The sequence below is a fragment of the Leopardus geoffroyi genome, chromosome D1 (genome assembly GCF_018350155.1).
Source record: "Leopardus geoffroyi isolate Oge1 chromosome D1, O.geoffroyi_Oge1_pat1.0, whole genome shotgun sequence".
Taxonomy (NCBI): Eukaryota; Metazoa; Chordata; class Mammalia; order Carnivora; family Felidae; genus Leopardus; species Leopardus geoffroyi.
This window is the reverse complement of record NC_059329.1, coordinates 23,232,990-23,250,741: the sequence shown is the minus strand read 5'-3', so window position 1 is coordinate 23,250,741 and position 17,752 is coordinate 23,232,990. Positions and strand designations below refer to the sequence as shown.

The 17,752-nt window shown below is 57.8% G+C and overlaps 1 protein-coding gene and 1 pseudogene across 7 annotated transcripts in view; both read right to left on the bottom strand.

The window, feature by feature from the left end:
- ST3GAL4 (ST3 beta-galactoside alpha-2,3-sialyltransferase 4) overlaps positions 1–11,522 on the bottom strand; it is a 34,381-nt gene extending 22,859 nt beyond the window's left edge. Inside the window, exons 1-2 of one of the 7 annotated variants that reach the window (XM_045483427.1) lie at positions 11,461–11,522; positions 3,016–3,102 (exon numbers count right to left, since the gene is read on the bottom strand). In XM_045483427.1, the coding sequence (XP_045339383.1) occupies positions 3,016–3,102; positions 11,461–11,463 (90 nt within the window). In that variant the 5' untranslated portion in view covers positions 11,464–11,522. Of the gene's footprint in view, positions 1–473; positions 604–1,738; positions 1,808–3,015; positions 3,106–10,392; positions 10,613–11,460 lie in introns of those variants that run through there. The other 6 variants (XM_045483426.1, XM_045483425.1, XM_045483431.1 and 3 more) reach the window with 6 other exon arrangements.
- A 4,607-nt stretch (positions 11,523–16,129) lies between these two features.
- Positions 16,130–16,242, bottom strand: LOC123602758 (annotated as a pseudogene).
- Between the last annotated feature and the right edge of the window lie 1,510 nt (positions 16,243–17,752).

The window sequence follows — 17,752 nt, the reverse complement described above, 5'->3', positions numbered from 1 at the left end:
AGCATTCTAGGTGCTGCTGGCGAAGGTGCAGACCTTCCAGGGCAAGCAGTGGTCCCTGGGGGCAGAGGCCAGAGCAGAGCAGGTGGGAATGCTGGCTGGAGGGCCGGCTGATGCTCAGGTTATCAAAGATGCCCCAGGACCACCTCTGCCCCTGGGGCTCCTCCACGGGGGACATGTCCAGCAAATCCGTCCAAGTGCTCACAGCCCCATCCATAACCCAGAGCCAGGAGGCACCAGGGAGACACTCTGAAACCCTTCTCAAGCCCACCCTGCTCCGGTCCGTTCCGACCCTCCCGCGTCGAAAACCTCCAAAGGCATCTCTGTGCAAAAACACACCCGTCTCTGCTCACCCACAGGCACACCCCCAAACCAACCCTGGAAACATGCAGGAATGTAGTGACCCCTACACACACGTGCACACACCCCTCATTCCTTCTTCCCTGCCCACCCCACCCCACCCACCCCAAACGTACAGCTTCTGAGGTCTGCTGAGCCCCCTCCGCCAGGGCGCTCTCTTCCCCCATCCTGCGGCCCAGGGCACGGGCCACAGGGCTTCACCTTCAGCTCCTGCTCCAGCCCGGTTTGTTTGTCAGGCTGCAGGTCCCTGGAGCTATCAGCCAGGGAGCACTTCAAGAGCAGGGAGTGGCTAAGCCAGCCCTCTGGGGATCTCTTCACCTCTGAGAGTTGGGTAAAGAGAAACTCTGGACTTCTGGCCCTCCGCCTGGCCAAGCCCGGCTGCCAGCGACAGAGTCACACTCCTGTTATGCTCAGAGGTTCTTGGGGAGGTGGGCGCTGCGGGAGGGGGAGGGCTACAGGAAAGTGAAGGACAGAAAGATACACAGCCTCAAAGGGATGTCCCCAGGGGGGCTAGGGAGTGTCCCAAGGCAGCCGGGGACCTCAGTCACACACGGGACAGAGGCAGCTGCCCCAATGGAGGACACCCCCACCCGGCACCCTCATAGCGCTCACTCACCATCCTCCTGGCCTGGTCTCTTTGCCCAGGCACCTAACCCTGATTCGTGTGAGAGGGGCCATCCTCCTGGCCCACCCGCCCACAACAAATCGGGAAACTCCTAAGCCCTCTCCTAGCCATCCCCCTTCCCCAAGCAGACCTTTCTGTCTCAAGCCCCGAGGCATTAGCAATTGCAGGAGCATCCCAGCACCCAGACCTGGGGCAGGTGGTGGGAGGCAAGCCACAAGCTGGTCAGGGCCTGGGGACTGAGGATTCCAGAGTCTAGGGCTCGTTCAGCAGGTTTGGGCCTCGCCCACACCATCTCTCCGCAGAGTTATGGCTCAGTTTCTATAGGATACCTCCTGGGCAGACACCTTAAAATCGAATCGAGGGAGGTGCTAGGGGTCAAGCCAAGTGCCAGAACCGGGAGAATCTGGGGCTTTGCCAGCAGCTCCTCCCCCCTCTGTTGTTTTCAGGTTAGAAGAATACAGCCCTGTTAATCCACTGCAGCCTGGGGACAAGCACTACCCTTCAGGGCCAAATGGAATCCAGAGGCTCTTTTCAAGGAAGCCTGGTGCCAGAAAAGGACTGGGGGAAAACTGAGGCACAGGGAAGAAAACCTGAGAAAACTCAGGAGACCACGCCGTCACTGGGGCCCTGGCCCTACTGGTCCTCCTGCCCTCTTCCCAGTGTCTGTTTGCTCCTGCCTAGGAGCTGGCAGGATCAGGGCCCTGGGACAAGGTACCTCCCACCCCCGAAAGCACCCCCAAAGCCTGGCCAGCTCACCTGGCCTTCCCGGCTGTCAGTCCAGCTGTTCCGGAAAGAGAACATTTTCTTCCCCCTCTATTTGGACAGCTGCAGGGACAGTGATGGCAAGAAGAGAAGGTCTGATTACTGAGGGAGGGGACAGTGCAGGGACAGGGCCACAAGGGCCTCTGACGGGGTGGCCAGAGGGTCTGGAGCTGGGGGGAGGTCCCAGACAGGAGACTGGGCCAGGGACCTAGGTGGGGCCTTGAGCAGCCCAACAGGGTACAGGGAACGGCTGCCATCCAGAGGGTAGCAAGAGGGGCTTCTAGAGCCAGGCCTGGGACCTGGAGTCATGAATGGACGCCCGAGAGCAAGGGAGGAGAATGACTCCCTTCTTTATGAAAGCACTCAGCTACAGGGTGGGGCTAAGGATGGCCCTCCGGCCCAGCCCCGAACCCTTCCTCCCAGGCAGATCCCCAGCAGATCCAGGGCTGGTGGGTGGGGTGCAAGGAGGGGAAGACAAGGCAGCTACAGGACAAAAGTCAGAAGACCCAGAAATCCAGCTCCTTCCCAATCAGGAGGCCGGAAGTAGAGCTGTAGGGCCAAGACGCACACTTTTCCTCCTCTCTCTGCTTCCCGATGGTCTCTCTCTCTCACTCCCCTGCCCCTCCTCCCGGTCCCTGTCCCCTTTCCAACCATCATGTCCTGGTGTCTCCCTGTCCCCATCTCCACCTCCCCCCATCACCTCCCTCCCCCCTCCCGCCCCCCACCCTCGGGTTATGTAAGGGGCCTGAGAACAACACAGAGGGAGCTTTGTTGTCAAACCAAATCCATACGGAGCCGGAATCGGCCAACGCAGCTGTTCCCCATTCCCTCCGCCTTGGCAGAGTTGAGATGCTGGGCAGGAAGCCCCCACACGCCTCCATTTTGGGAGGTGGGGGGCAAACGCTGGCCCTAGGGCCCCCAGGCAGCTAAACGGGTGGCCAGAGATCAGTCACCATTGCGTGGGACCACAGCAGGGGACCAGCCGGCTCCCAAGACAGAAGGGAGTCCCAGTGCAAAGCCAAGGTCACACAGACCACAGAGAGGAGAGTGCCAGGCTAGAAGCAGGCCTGGATAGTGGCAGGCCTAGAAGGCGGGCGGGGGGGGGGGGACAGGACACAACCTCCCACAGGCCCACCCGTGTTCTTGTCCACACACGGATGCATGCCTATGCTCTCTCTCGCACACAACCCACGGACACGCTCATGCACACACAGCGCACGCGCGCATGAACACACACATCGGCCCAAGCACAACACGCCGTGTGCGCTCACCTGGAAGGTGTCTGAATGGAAATCTCCTCCCTGCTCTGGCCAGCCTCCTCCATCCCAGCAGGTACCTCTGGAGAAAGAGCTGGAGCTCTGGAGAGAGGAGGGAGGGGGGCAGAGGTCAGAAGCCAGAGAAGCTCCACCACCAGGCTCTTCTTTGCCGACCCTCAGGCTCCAGGACAAGGTCCCACTTCCCTTACCAGGACAGTGTCCAGGAAGGGGGGGACCGGGGGGGGGGCGGGCAGGGAGCTGAGTTGAAGTTTACTTTGAGTTTACTTTGGGCTGGCACCGTCCCTTCACCAAGCTCAGGGGCTGGAAGAGCCATCTCACTAGAAAATGCTGGAGCTGCCAAGAACAGCAGGCTCTCCTGAGCCTCCACAGCCCAGCAGGGCACCTTCCCGGCCACCGGAAGTCCGGCTGCCAGTGTCAGGACAAGTTGGATGTTGAGGCAAGGGGGGTGAGGACCCCGGGGGCAAGAACAGATGTCAGACACGAAGGGAGAGGGAGGAAAAGGGAAGAAAGGAAGGCAGAAAACGGTCAACAAAAGACAGAAAAAGACAGGACCCGGGAGCGGACCAGAGGAGAGTGGGGGGACAGTGAGTGTGGCGAGAAGGGCCCAAGAGCCCAGGAGGACGGGCTCCCCGTCTCCCTGAACGCACTCTCCCCAGCCAGACCTTGGCTAAGCCCCTGGGAGGACAGAGCCAGTCTGGGAGAAGCAGGACAGAAGTGGACATTTCCAGGGGTGTCCTAGTCCACCAGCTCCTCCTCCAGCCATGCCCCGGGGGATTTCAGCCTCCCCAGTCCTGGGTCTTTGGGGCCTGGAGAACAGAAAGCCCGAATAACGTCAGGACCTCAGAGACAGGGAGGAGACAGAGGCAGCGGTGGACGGAGGGGCAGAGAGAGCGGGGGTCACTCCTGAGACAGTCTCCTTCCTACCTGTGGGGAGAGACACTCTGTGACCTCCAAGGGCAAGTTACTAAAACAACAACAATAAAAAAACAACAACACCCCAGCGAGTTACTTTTCTGAGTCTCAGCTCCCTCATTTGCAAAAGGAAACAGTTACTGAGAGGCCACCGTGTGCCAGCACGGTGGCAGGTGCTGGGGACACAGGGTAAGGCAGTCGCAATCCTGCCCTATGGTGACCTCTGAGGCCTCTGCCAGCTTGTTTACCTCATTTGCGTTTCACAGACCTGTGAGGTGGGGCAGATACTATTAGCCCAATTAACAGATGTGCTGATGGAGAACGAATAATGGCCACGGCTCTGCCTGAGGTCACAGACCTGGGGAGTAGACAGAGAGGAGACCAAGGATGCCATCCGGCTCCTGCCCGGCCGCCTGCCCCTGGCTGCTGGGCCGGCAGGGAGACACCTGTCAGTGTCTGGGCCCCACCTGGAACCACAGAAAACACAGCAGCCAGCATTCACAGAGTGCTGGATTCCGCGCACTGGGATGTCACTAGAAACGCTCTCTCGTTCAGAAGTGTGAGCTCCTCGGGGGAAACCGAGGCTCTGTGTCGGGCCCACGGCTGGGCAGCCGGGAAAGGAGTCAAGCCGTGGCTCCCTGTACCACACCACCGTCCCTGCACAAGGTGGCCAGCGTGGGAGCTGAGGGGAGCGGGGTGCACAGGGGGAGGTGGCAGTGTGCCGGGTGGCCGGGGAGGCTTCCAAGAGCACAGCCTCGGGCTGGATGCCCACGGACACTTGCAATTTAGGAAGATAGCTACCGAGGGCACCCGGGCCATACCTGGGGGGCCGGCCAGAGCAAAGGCCAGGAGGTGAGAACACACATGGCGTGCTCCTGGGAAAATAAAAAGTCTTAATGTGGCTGGATGGGGGCTTTCAAATAAAACTGTTTAGAGCCAAGAAACCCTCTGTCCTACTTTCAAAGGGAATTTTATGTGGAAACCCAATATGGAGAAAGAAGAGAAGTGTAGTTGTTTGGGTAGAAGCAAGAACAGGGGTGAACCGTGCCTCCCGAGAGGACACCTGAGAGAGGCTCCTTAGGGCCAGTCTGTGCAAGGTCTTAAAGTTTGGGCTGAGGAGGTGAAACAGGAACAGGGAGAGGACCCACTGAGCCCAGGGCAGGCAGAAGGAGGGGCCTGCTCTCCTCAGGGGGGCAGAAGCCTGCCCATCCTTACCTGGGGCTCCTGCCTGCCTCCCGGGTGCCCAGAGAGACCCCCAGGGGAGGGGGAGACCCCAGGCAGCCAGGCCAGGCCCTTCTCTGACCAACAGCTCACCTGTCTGCTCACTGCCTTTGCCCCAAGAAAAGGAGGAAGGAAAAACAGGAACGCAGTGAAGACAAAGTCAGAAAACCGAAGCTATGTCTTCCATTCATTTATCAAACAAATATTTACTGAGCACTTGTTATTTGCTAGACATCATTCCAGGCATGAAGAATATAGCAGTAAACAAGACAGACAAGTTCCGGGAGCTTTACACTAAAATCCTAAAATCTCAGTGAGAAAATGCCTTAAAAGTTTTCAGATCTGCTCCACGCCACAAACGTGCTCCTGCTATGCCCACATCTCCTTTGGCCTGTCCCCGTCAAGGTCACCGGTCAATGCGTACGCATCTTCCACGATAGGGAACGTGTCCCCTCCACAGGAAGGAGCATGCTCCAAAGCCTCCAGATGGCCACACCAGAAGACCCCCGCTGGTGTTCCTCCCCACCCAGCCTAGGCAGAGCCTGAGGCAAGGGAGTCAACAGAGCGTCAAATGCACTGTTAGAATGTGCAGGTTTTATTCTATATCAACACAAAATATAAGGATTCCTTGCTAGTTCTGCTGATTCTGAGTCAATGGCCTGGGACCAAGGGAAATGAGTCATCCCCGTTCTCACCTGCCCAGAGCTCCTGGGCCCCTCAGCCTCTGCCACCGTGACTGCCCTGTTCGCTTCCCTCCCAGGACCCCCCAGCAGTCGTCCCCAGAGCGTGCCCGCGCTGGTGCCCACTTCTCTCCTGCCGTCGCTTCCAGCCAGGCCTCCCTCCTCCTGACCTGTGCACCTGCAAAGGGCAGAGGGGGCTGTGGAAGCTGCGAGGCAGAAGGAGAAGCCCGCCACTAGGACCTCTCCAGGCCGGGGCCAGGCCAGGGCGGGTGTCAAGCAAGGACCCTGGAGCAAAGGTGCTCCTGTCTGGCAGGAATGTGGGGATGCCAGGCCCCGGAGCAGCCGCCTTGGCCCAGATCCCCCTGCTCGGACCTGTAGGGCCCCTCCCCATCTCCACGTGTGGCCACGGTTGCCGGATGAGGCCTTGCAGCCCTGTGGGCGGCAGCTGGGGGAGCCGCTGCATTTCCAAAGGAATAGGAGCCGGCAGGCGGGCCAGATGGAAGCAATTACAGGGGGGAAAGCAGGAGAGGTGGGGGCTAGGAGGGGCTGGGAAGGCCAGCGGTGGGGAGGGAGGACGAGAGGGAGAGAGGACAGACCCGCCCTGCCGGACCACAGGGGGCTGACAAGCAAAGTGCCTGCACTCACAGCAAGGGGGCCACATGGGCAAATGGGCAGGGCGAGATGTGGGGTTCGCAAGGGCTCTGGGCTGGGAATCAGGAGGCGGAGGCTGTGGTCGCCTTAGTCACCGATACACTGTGGCCCTGAGCAAAGCCCTTCACACCTCTGAGACTCTTCAGACATCACAGGAAACGGGAGGAGGAGCTTGGGGGAGCAGTGCTGGACTCAACTGGCAAGTGCAGGTTTCCCAAACAGGACTAGATACAAAGTCTCCGCTCAGCTGCTCCCCGAGCAGTGTGACCCCTGGCCATGCAGTTTACGCTTCTCCAGGCTCCATTTCTTCGTTTATAAATGGGCTGAGAGAAAGGGTTGTGTGAGGCTTACGTGATTTAAATAAGTGTATAGCGCACCTTTTTTTTTTTTTTCTTGTAAGTTTACTGGGCCAGGCTTTTAAAAAGTGCTTGATTGACAAATGGTAACTACTTTTGTTATCTGCTAAGTCTTTTTTATCCTAAGGAGGTCTTTACAGAGGCTGCATGGGCAGAGGACACAGGGCAGGTGGGGAATGGGTGGGGGGCATTGCGGCAGCCCCCTGGATCCCACACCCTGGAGGAGGGGTGGGATCCAAGGCAGGAACAACAGTGTGCGGGCCCAGCACTCTGCAAAGCGGTCCCTGTCCTCTCCAGCCATCACCACCCTCCCCACCCCACACAGGAAAGCAAGAGCCTGGAGCCCCTGAGCCACTAGGCTGGGCTTCAGAGGGAAGCTCCAGGCAGGAGGAAGGGACTATCCTATAACAGCTCCTCTGGGCTTCCAGAGCCAGGCCTTCTCCCGCTCAAGGCCCAGGTAGACACGGAGGGCTTCACCTAGGCCCGCACCTCCCCTCAGCCCCAGCAGCAGCATCTCTTCCCTGCTGGGCAGAAGCCAGGGCCTCGGATTCTAGAGTAGTCACATCATCTTTCTACAGGCAGCTTTGCAGGGGGCAGGGTGGGCAGAGATAGTGAGATAGTGCCAGGAGCCGCCTGTCTGCTGGTCCCAGGCAAGGGGCCAAGACCAGACGAAAACCTGCAGTTCTGGACACCGATGGCCCTCACACCCTGAAAAGCAAGCGACCCCACACAACCCCTTGGCAGAGTTCAGCCCCTGCTGGGCGCAAGGGGTACCCATCAGGGGCCCCAGGGGAACTGGCTGGGGTCCAGGCATCACATACAGCTACATTCAACCACTTCCTCCATCTGTAGCACAAATAGTGTCACACACACACACACACACAGGGAATGTAGAGGTCAGGGGTGCTTCTGAGGCCAGGGGTGGCCAGCAGCGTACCCAGGGTCCCTCAGAACACGCATATGCAGAAGTGCTGAGCATTCTGGGAAGGGGGCAACCAAGGAGAGATGGAGGAACAAGTGACTACAGCTCCAAAACCTGCCTAGCCTAGTTGTTTTGTCAAGGCAACCAAAAGTTTCAGATCAAGGTCCCAGGTCTTGAGAAGGAAGGAGGGCCCTGGGGGTCAGGGAAACAACAGCTGCCTGCCACAGGAGAAATGTCTAACCAGAGGGCAGCTAAGGAGTCCGCAGGGAGGGAGCAAGTGATCTCCTTTTCCTGAGGGCCCTCCCCTTACTACCTGACCACCCCCACCCTCCAGAGCCCAGGGCCCATCTCCAGGGGCTCGGGAGCTCAACTGGGCTCTGGTGCCTGCCTTGATCTCAATATGTAGACCTGACCCTCAGACTCTGGAATGTTCTGTGACACTGATCTGGAGGGTCCTATTCAGGAGGCTGAGCCTCTCCCTCTCCTGTGAGCTGGAACCATTTTGTATTATTCTAAGATACAGTGACCCCTTCGCCAAGACAGAGGGTGTAAACTTTTGAGCCATTTTGAGAGGAGGAATTCATAGCTCCACTGGGACAGCCTCTCTGAGGCGAGACCCATAGAATGTGCCCAGATAGGGTCCAAGGGGGCACCCAATGCAGGGCAGAGGCCAGGGTAGGGTCACTACGGGATGACCACAGGTTAACTAGAACAGAGAAAGGGGGTCCAACTTCTCTGCTCCTGCTGGTGAGGGTGGTAGTGGTGTGGGGGGGGGGGGGGGGCCCTTCCAAGATCTGTTACAATTCCAGAAAGGATCGGATTCTTGGTTCTACCCGGAAAACTGGATCCTAAAAGGGCTGAGAAGGTGGAGGGGACAAAAAACTCTGTTTCTGAGGAGTGGGAAGTGCTTTGGGTAGAGAAGGAGGTGAGGGAGGAAAGAGAAGACAGCCCAGAAGACACGGCCGGCCTCCATGGCCGGGGTCTCTGCTCTCAGAAAAGGGGGTCCCTGTTGTCTTGAGCAGTAACCCACACCTGAGCTACAGAAGCCCTCTTAGCCCACAGTCCAAGCAGACGATTCCTACTTTCCCTTCCTACATTCTTTCAGCTATGCTCCCCTCCTAACCCCTCAACTTGGACTGGTCGGTGGAGGACTGGCCCCAACTCCTGCCTCTCCTACAACTGCTTGATGAAACCCAGGACCCACGGGACAGCCTAAGATCTCCCACTCAGCCTAATGATGCTGAGGGACAGGGCACAGAGAGGGTTTAGAGTGGAGACAGGAGCAGAGCAAGGTCAGAGGGTATGCCCAGACCAGCTTCCAGCAAAGAGAAAAAGCCCCCACGAGGTAATTTCCAGGCCCCAATAGCTGGCGCCTCCCAGACAACCTCTCTGGAATTATGTATGGGGCAGCTTTGCAGAGTAAGTGTGGCAGAAACATCACTAACAGCACTTACATACCTCTTCCTCTGTGCAGGCAGCTTTCAAAGCACTTAGCACATATCAACACATTTAAAATCGCCCTGGCAAATGCCAGGGCCAGGGCCCGGCGGAGGACGCAGCTCGGGAGAGAGCAGTATTGGTCTGTGCCTCTAGTGACACCCTAGCCCCTACCAGGCCCGTTCCCAAGGTTCTACAAAGAATAAGTCAGCCTGAACTTGGCTTCAACGCTGTGCCTCCCTCCAGTGGTGGAAAGCAAGGCTTCCCTGAGAAGCCAGTGGGGGTGCCAGCCTGTGGGTGGTCATGAGGTCAGGCAAGCACAGTTGAGCACCTGAACGCTGCCTACACGCCCCCTCCCCCCTGTCTTCCAGCAGCAGCCCCCCAAGCCAGGCCCTCAGGACGTGTGAAGCAGCAGAAGTACATGAGGCCTTAGATGGCCCAGACGGAGCTTCCCCCCAAGACTGGAAATGGAGGGGGCAGCACGGGCGGACATGTTGGCAACCCTGGGCCGGCCAGGAGGTCCCTGCCAGCACGGGCCCCAGGGAGGCACCCGGGGCAGACAGCTGAGCCCAGGGGTCCTGTCGCACCCTGGGGCCCCACCCTCACCGCAAACCCACCCCTTCCCACTGCCCACCACCCAGCAGCTCTGAGGCACCGTGGCTTAGGCCCAAAGGCCCCCCACAAGGTGGACCTGGTATCCCCGGGCACTGCCAGCCTGCAGCCAGCAACCCCCGCCTTCGGGCTCTGCTGGGCGACCTTGCGAGTCCTGCCCACAGATGGACCCAGCAAAGTCTGTCACCTCTAGCAAAGCCAGCCCACCCGATCTTCTGGACTCGATGGGGGCAGTGGTGCGAGAAACCCTGGCTCAGAGGATGCTGAAGGTGGGGACGTCTCTTCAGCCCGGGCGCAGGGGTGGGGGCTAGAAAGTTTCCGGAGAAGAGAACCATCCCGTTCGCTCACTCCGAGGGAGAGAGGAGCACCGGCTTCCCGCGAAAATCTGGTCCAGAGAAAGGGATCCCGGGGCTGCGGCCGCCCCACCCGGGCCGGCCCCGAGCTGCGCCCACGTGCCGGGCCGACCACCTCCCGGCCGCCGCGGCGCGGGGCCGGGGGCCCGGCAGCCGGGCCCTCGCGGCGCTCCCGCCCTACCTCCCCCCGCCCCGGGCCCCACGGGGACCGGCCGCCGCGTACTCACCCTCGCGGGTGGAGCGGGGCGGGGCACGGCACTTTCGCGCACAGCTCCGATCCGCTAGGCGCACGGGCTGGCGGCGCGGCGCTGGCGCTGCGGCTCCGCTCCGCCGGGTCCCTGTCCCGGGCGCGGGGCCGGCCTGGGAGCGGGCAAGTCCGCCTGCGGGGAGGCGGGGGCCCGGGCCCGGGCCCGGGCGGGGGGCGGGGAAGGGGCCGGACACGCTTGCGCACACGGCCGGGGAGCCGACTCCGGGGAGCGGGCGGGCTGGAGGAGGAAGGGCGGGGAGGAGGAGGAAGAGCTGGGGCGCTGCCGCGCGCGGGCGGGGCTGACGCCCGCCGGCCGGGGACTGTGTGGGAGCAGCGGAGGCCACGGAGGGGAGGGGAGGGGAGGGGGGGGAGGCGGCGGGACCGGGGGCGGGGGAGGGGGCCGGGGCGCGGAGGGGCGGAAGGGGAAGCCGGATGGGGTGAGGGTAGAGCCCGGCGGGCGCTGCCTCCGTGTGAGTGGCGCCAGGCTGGATGTGCCCAGCGCAGCCTCCGCACACCCTCCTGGGAACAATGAGACCCAACAAAGGGTTCTCGGCTCTCCCACGTGGTGAACAGCGTCCTTCCCTCATTGGGGAAAGTGAGGCACGGAAGAGGGAGGGCCTTGCTCCGGGAGCCTCCCCCCCCCCTTCCCCCAGGGCACAGCAGTGAGGTGCCCTGGACCGAGACCTGGGCCTTTCTCTGCCCTAGTCTGCACCTGCAGCTCCCACACTGCTCTCTGCACCCCTCTTCTGCACACCTATTTTGGCCTTGAGAAAGCCTTTCAGTTTCTGTTCCTTACTGAAGGCGTCAGGCGTCCTGTCGCCATCAGGCTCCTGACCCTACTTGGTTGGGCTCAGACATCCCCAATCAAACCTGGAAACAGCAGTCCAGAAGTCACCGCCAGGACGACCCCCAGCCCCCAGCCCCCGAGGCACTCCTTTTCCTAGGTGAGTGGTATTTACCGAGCCCCCAGTGTGAACAGCCTGGTGCCTGAGGCTCCAGGCGCTTCAGGGAAAGTCTAAGACCCAGTCCCTGTCTCCAAGAAGCTTACCATCCAGCCACGGAGAGAAAGCTTACAAAGGACTTCTGTTCAAGAAGAAGGCAAGAGAGGATGTGACTAAGTGTCAGGGCATGAGTCACTGAGGGTAAATGCAAAGGGGGTTCGGAGAAGTGCCAACTCCAGGTTCACTGCAGATGAAACTGAAGGGCTTATCTGTTGAGAACAGGTGCCTCGGGAAGCTCGGCTCTGCAGGAGCGAAGTGGAGAAGGCTTGGGTTAACAGAGGCGGCCTCCAAGTTCTTCCACAAGTGACTGTTCTGTCCTAAATCACACCTTGCACAAAGGTGTTTTTTTCCTGCGTTTCCCCATTGTCTAACATCATTACGTTTGAATGGTGCCTTTGGCTTGGTCAGGCAAGCATTCATTCAACAGCTACTTACTGCACGTCAGCTCCAGGCCTGGAGCTAACCTAGGTGGAAAGAAGCCAGTGACTAAAGTCCTTGCCCCGAGCAAGTCCAGGGGACAGGGGGCTCTCCTTTTACACATTGGAAAACTGGTCCAAAGAGAGTGAGCAACTACCAGAAGCACCTGGGTAAGTCTGGCCAAGCTGACCTGAGAATCTGCCCAGTTCTAAACTTTGCTAACTCTTTGATGAACGAGATCTAAACACAGTTTGCTGTTCTTGCTGTGAACCATGTAAACTTCGCTCTGCCAGAAACTAGAACTGAAGGGCCTGCCCTCACTCCTGGAGACCTGATTCCCAAATCTGCCTCTGTCATTACATGGCTTTAGTTTTCTTACTAAACAAACAAACAACACCCCCCCCCCAAAAAAAAAAAAACCTTACTAAAAAAAATGGAGGGGGTGCCTGGGTGGCTCAGTTGGTCAAGTGTCTGACTTCGGCTCAGGTCATGATCTCGTGGTTGGTGAGTTCGAGTCCCGCGTCAGGCTCTGTGCTGACAGCTCAGAGCCTGGAGCCTATTTCAGATTCTGTGTCTCCCTCTCTCTCTGCCCCTCCCCTGCCTATGCGCTGTCTCTCTCTCTCCCTCTCTCTCTAAATGAAATAAACATTAAAAAAAGGAAATAACTGTGTTTAGTTAAAGGTATTAAATTAGGCAATGGATAGGAACTTGCTGTCAAGCTCTTGTGCTTTGCAAGTGTGTGTCGTTCTATTATGCAGGCGGCTTCCCTTCTCTAACCTTTAAGAGTATTCGGGTCCCCTCTCCTCCCCCTCCCCCAGCTTGTCCTGGGCCTGGTTACTCGGTGTCCAGAAGCCAACTGTAATTCTGACTCCTCCCCTTCGGCCACAATGTGCTTACTCATGATCTTTCTTTCCCCTTCAGTTTCTTAATGGCACAACCAGATGCTTTGCTAGCTGCCTAGAAGCCTTATCACCAGTGGGGCAGGAGGGAAGCAATCGGGTGCCTTTCGACCCCAGGTGAGGGGTTCTGGAGCCATCTGAGCACCTCCCAGCTCCTCGCACCCTTGCAAGACACTGCTCGGCAAGAGGCTATGTGATGGAGCAAGCAGGGCTTTGGCTCCTGGGGGAAGGTTCTTCCCGGAAGCTGGCTCTGCTCTGCCAAGCTCAGGTCAAGACAACCTGACGGACGGCAATCTGGGTCCCAGTCCCCCTCTGAGCCACGCTGCTTCCGTTCCTGTTTCCTCTGCCTCCCTTTAGCTCTGTGGCTCTGTCTCCATGGTGGAGGAACTGGAGGACACCTCTGCTGGGGCAACCAGAGGGGCCTCTGTAGCAGAGGGAAGAGGCAGAGGAGCGAGGGGCCCTGAAGGGGCAGGTGCACGTAGGGCTGGGGAGCCCTGGCCCCGGAGGCTCCTCCTTGGCAGGCCGCGGGTGTGGGTAGGAGGCACATTGCCGCTTGACAAATGTGCCTCACAGGCTTCTGGCTCCTGTCCCTCACATGTGCCACGTTAGCATCCTGCCCACCAGGAGGAGGGAACAGCAAGATGCCGTGTGAGGAAGAAATAAACCCAATCCAGCATCTCAGATGCTTTTAAAAATAGCAACTCTGGGATGGTATTTCAGCTCCTATTTTTATCAGATTTATATGACTGGACCATGAAGCTGAGCTGTTCCCAGGGTTCTCAATAGCAGGGGACATCACTGTTGTAGTCTTAGAAACCTGCCAGTAGGCCAAGGCATTCCAGGAACCTTTAGTCTGGAAGAGATCCCAAGAAGTCACTGCGTGCAGTGCTTGCCTGTTTAAGGCCACAATCAATTAACCACAGATCGTTCATGGCTTGCTTTTTGCCTTAAAGTCACTCGGTTGCTATGCCTCCGCTGAATCATCTAGGATTTTACAGCCCTTCGGATCAGTTAGTTCTTTTTAATATCTAGCCCAAATATCTCTGGTTACGTCCTCTTTGGGCCTTCTCACAGTAGGACAATAGTTAACGTTTACCGAGTGACCACTACGTCCACAAAATCCTCTTAGTGAATCCCGACAAAACCCCTCGTGGTGGGCACTATTATCATTCCTAATTTAGGAGCAGTTATGTAACTTGCCCAAGGTCATACCTGGGTGCGGGGCAGGTTCTGTGACGGAACCATCAGACCCCACTGCCTCTTAGGCACTCGCACAGTCCTGAAGGAAGAACTGGCTGGCGTTCTAATTGTGCACGCGTGCCTCATGCTGGCTTAGGTCGAGGCCCCCCAGCGTGCCGAGCCATGCTCTTTCCAACTGCTGGGCCTACGATTGTGCGGGCCTTTGCTATCAAGCTTAGCCTAGAAATGTGGCGTCTCTTTGCGTAAGGTCTCACAGCCCCCTCTGCTTTTTTGAAGGCATTTGCCACTCTTGTAATTACCTTGCAATTAATGAGTGCAATGTAATTGAATTGAAACACTCTAAACAGATTCCGTCCATGTTTATTTTTTAAGTGGTTAAAACATGGGAACTTCAAGTTTATGTAGATTTCAGAATCCAATATAATTTTCCTAATAATAACAATACAATAAACGCAGGGTTGCCGACACGTGTGTTGCTAAATGAGGGTATTTTAAAAATGACTACCTTTCATTATCACCACCTTCCTCTTAGAAAAAAGACACTTTCACTTTATACATACATGTTTAGAATAACGATTTTGTCCTTCCTGAGAAGCAAGGGTTGGCCGGCCCACATCAGTCTGGCTAGAAATAAAATAGATATGCTAACCTGTTTTGGATATGGAAGTATTACAAGAGAAACAATTTCAAGTATTACTTTGTATGTAATTATCTCTTGATTTGTTTCTCAGGACGGGGATGGGTGTTCAGCAGGGACATGCAGAGTAGGCCCTCAGTGTCCAGCTTGTTATTTTTCTCAAATTCATGAAGGAATGTTGACAAATCCAGAACACTCAGCAATTTTGCTCTCGGAGGAAACTTTTAGGCAAACTGAAAGGAGCCAAGAAACAATAGCAGTCATGCCTCCAACTGCTTCCTTCCTTCTCCAGCCACACGCCAAGGGGATAGTGGGCCAAGCACCGGGGCTGACAGCCAATTGTGGACGTGTCCAGGATTTTTCTGGGAAGGGTGACATCCACCACTGGCACGTATGCCGAGGACATGCGATCAAACACAGAAGGCACTCTTTGCAGCACGCAGGACAGATTATGCTGCCGGAGGGGGGTGGGGGGAGGTGGCATTTGATAGTTAAGGTGGGGCCGAGAAACCCTGGTCATGCTCAGGAAGTTCTCTCAGGGGAGGCAGGATGTTGGGCACTGCAACGTGTCATCAAGGGGAAAACTGGGGCAGAGAGGGGTAGCTCTAATTCTGCATCCCCCGGAAAACCAAGAGACCTGGACTGAGCTCCTTCACAGGAGGGGACAGCCCTTGCGGTGGGGGTGCAGGTGGGGGTGGCAAATTGCTGCACCTGCCTCAGGCCCACGGGCCCCAACGTGGAGTGAGCTGCCCCTGGGAACAGACTCCCTAGAAACGACAGGAAGTGGCATTCATGTGTGGTCAGAAACCGTGGGTCTTAGAGAAGAGTCCTGCCAGGCCCTCTGGGATCTCAGTGAGGTGTAACAGAGAGATGGGCCCCTTGACTCCGTCAGTTCTTCCCTGCAGCCTGAGGCCCCAGGATTCAGGTGAGACGGAGTCTCGTGTGGTTACAGGGGCGAATAGGTATACGACAAGAGACTCAGCAGGATCCATTTCATGGCTCACCACACATCTGACCAGCTGTTTCCTGGAGAGGAGCAGCAAACACTCTTGTGCACAGTGACACCGGCCCCTGCTGGGGCCTTTGGGGGCACGAGGCCAAACTCCTGAGGTCTTCTCCCAGCTCGCAGGGCTGCCCTCTGGGCCTTCGTGACTCCTACTCCAGGCACCAGGGGAGAACTGACCCCCTCCTCCCCTCGGAAAGCAGAATCGGTCCCGACAGAGGAGCACCTCCCGGCACTACAAAGGAGCACAGCCTTTAGAACCTCCCTCTAGAACAGCCTTTACCTACTGTCTCGTCCTATGCTCCCCTGCCCCACTGAGTCATGCTCCCCGAGGGTACAGACCCGCAAGACCTTCTTGTTCCTGTCAGCGCCTTGCAGTGCTGGCCCATGCAGGATGTTTGGTAGAAACTGGAAGGGTGAGTAAACCCGAGAGGGAGGAGGAGGGATGGGACAGATCAGGCGAGGGAGCCAAGGCTGGGAATGCCTTCACAGGGCTTAGTCCCAGGGAGCTAGAGATCTTGTCCCCTGGGAGGCTCCTGAGTGCTCTCCTTTTTGGTTCAGGACCGGCCACCTGCTGGTCTTCTCTCCCATCCAAGTACTAACCAGGCCCGACCCTGCTTAGCTTCCGAGATCAGACGAGATCGGGCGCGTTCAGGGTGGTATGGCCGTAGACCCTGCTGGTCTTCTCTAAGCACGCACCCTGTGTGCCCCACCGGCAGCAACTGATCTGCCCAGGAGAAGAGGACACTCCCAGGATTGGGTCCCTCCACTCTGTCTGCGAGGAGGGACCTCTGGGTTCGCGTCCCCTCCACTCCTCTGCTCGCCTCGTTTGTCTTCGCAACAGATTTTTTTTTTTTTTTAAGTTTATTTATTTTGAGAGAGCGAGGGAGAGTGAGGGAGAGCACAAGCAGGGAAGGGGCAGAGAGAGAGGATCCCAAGCAGGCTCTGTGCTGTCAGTGCCGAGCCCGACACGGGGCTCGAACTCCTGAATCCTGAGATCATGACCCGCGCTGAAATCAAGTGTCTGATGCTGAACCGACTGAGCCACCCAGGCGCCCCCTACGACAGCTCTGACGCATGAGAGAAAGACCAGCTGCCTTCATTTCCACCTGCAGAAGGTGCGGGCCACACCTCTCTCCCTGTAACCAGCCCCCTCCGGCCTCACCACCCTCATCACCTTGCTCCAGTTCGGCGGCCCTGCCGAGCACTGTCGGGATTCTGAAAGCATCCCCCGCGTGTCTTCTTAGGGGAAGCTTTTACTCGAGCCTGTCTCACATACCTGTTTTCAAGATAACTACCCAGGCGTTGCCTTTTTACTCCTACGTTCCTTGGCTGTCTGCCCCAGTAGCCTGGAGGGTAGGTAGGAGCTTTGTTTTCCCAACACTTAAAATACCGTCTGGCTCAAGAGTTGATCGGTAAGTCAAAGTTTAGCATAAAGCAACATTAGCACACGGTACGTTTACACGGCAGGACACTTCATGGACCCTCATCCCCGCTCTCCTTCACAAAGCAACAGGCTCAGGACTCGTTAGGGCTGCTGTAACGTTAGGGGGTGAAGGTCGGCTCCCGGAGGAGAGACTTCTGTCTGTTCACCACTTACCAGTCTCTGGGGCAGTGCCTGGCCAGCAGCATGAGTTCAATAAACATCTGATTCTGTTTCTCAGTCCAGGGATTGCAGAATAGGAGCCGCCCCTCTCTGCCTTATGCTTCCCTCTTATCACCTGGCGGAACCCGACATCCCGTTTCCCCCGAGAAAGCCCCCTGAGGAGGTGCAACCTGGTGTCCTTCAGCCCCAGCTTGACTAACCAGCAATGCCAGCCCCTCTGTAGCGGCGTGACAGAGCCGTCCTCTGTGCCCATACAAGCGCCTTCTGTCTTCAACCGCGTGCCCTCGTATGCGTGCCTCTGTCCCTGTGCTGCTGGAGCCATGGTAGATGTCACCCTTCCCAGATAAGCACCCGAAGGCTCCCTACAGGCCACCAGCCCCAGACACCTTGAAGTCCCTTCCTGGCCTCCAGATTCTATGGACAGGGGACCTGTGACGCTCCGGTCCCACCTCGAACCGGAGCCCCTCAGAGCTTTGTCCTCCACTGCAAACGCCTCGTTTTGCCCTTGTTGATACGGTTTTGCATGTGATCTCCTGGCTGCTCTATGTGAGTCTGTTTTGTCTTCCTGCCTAGATAA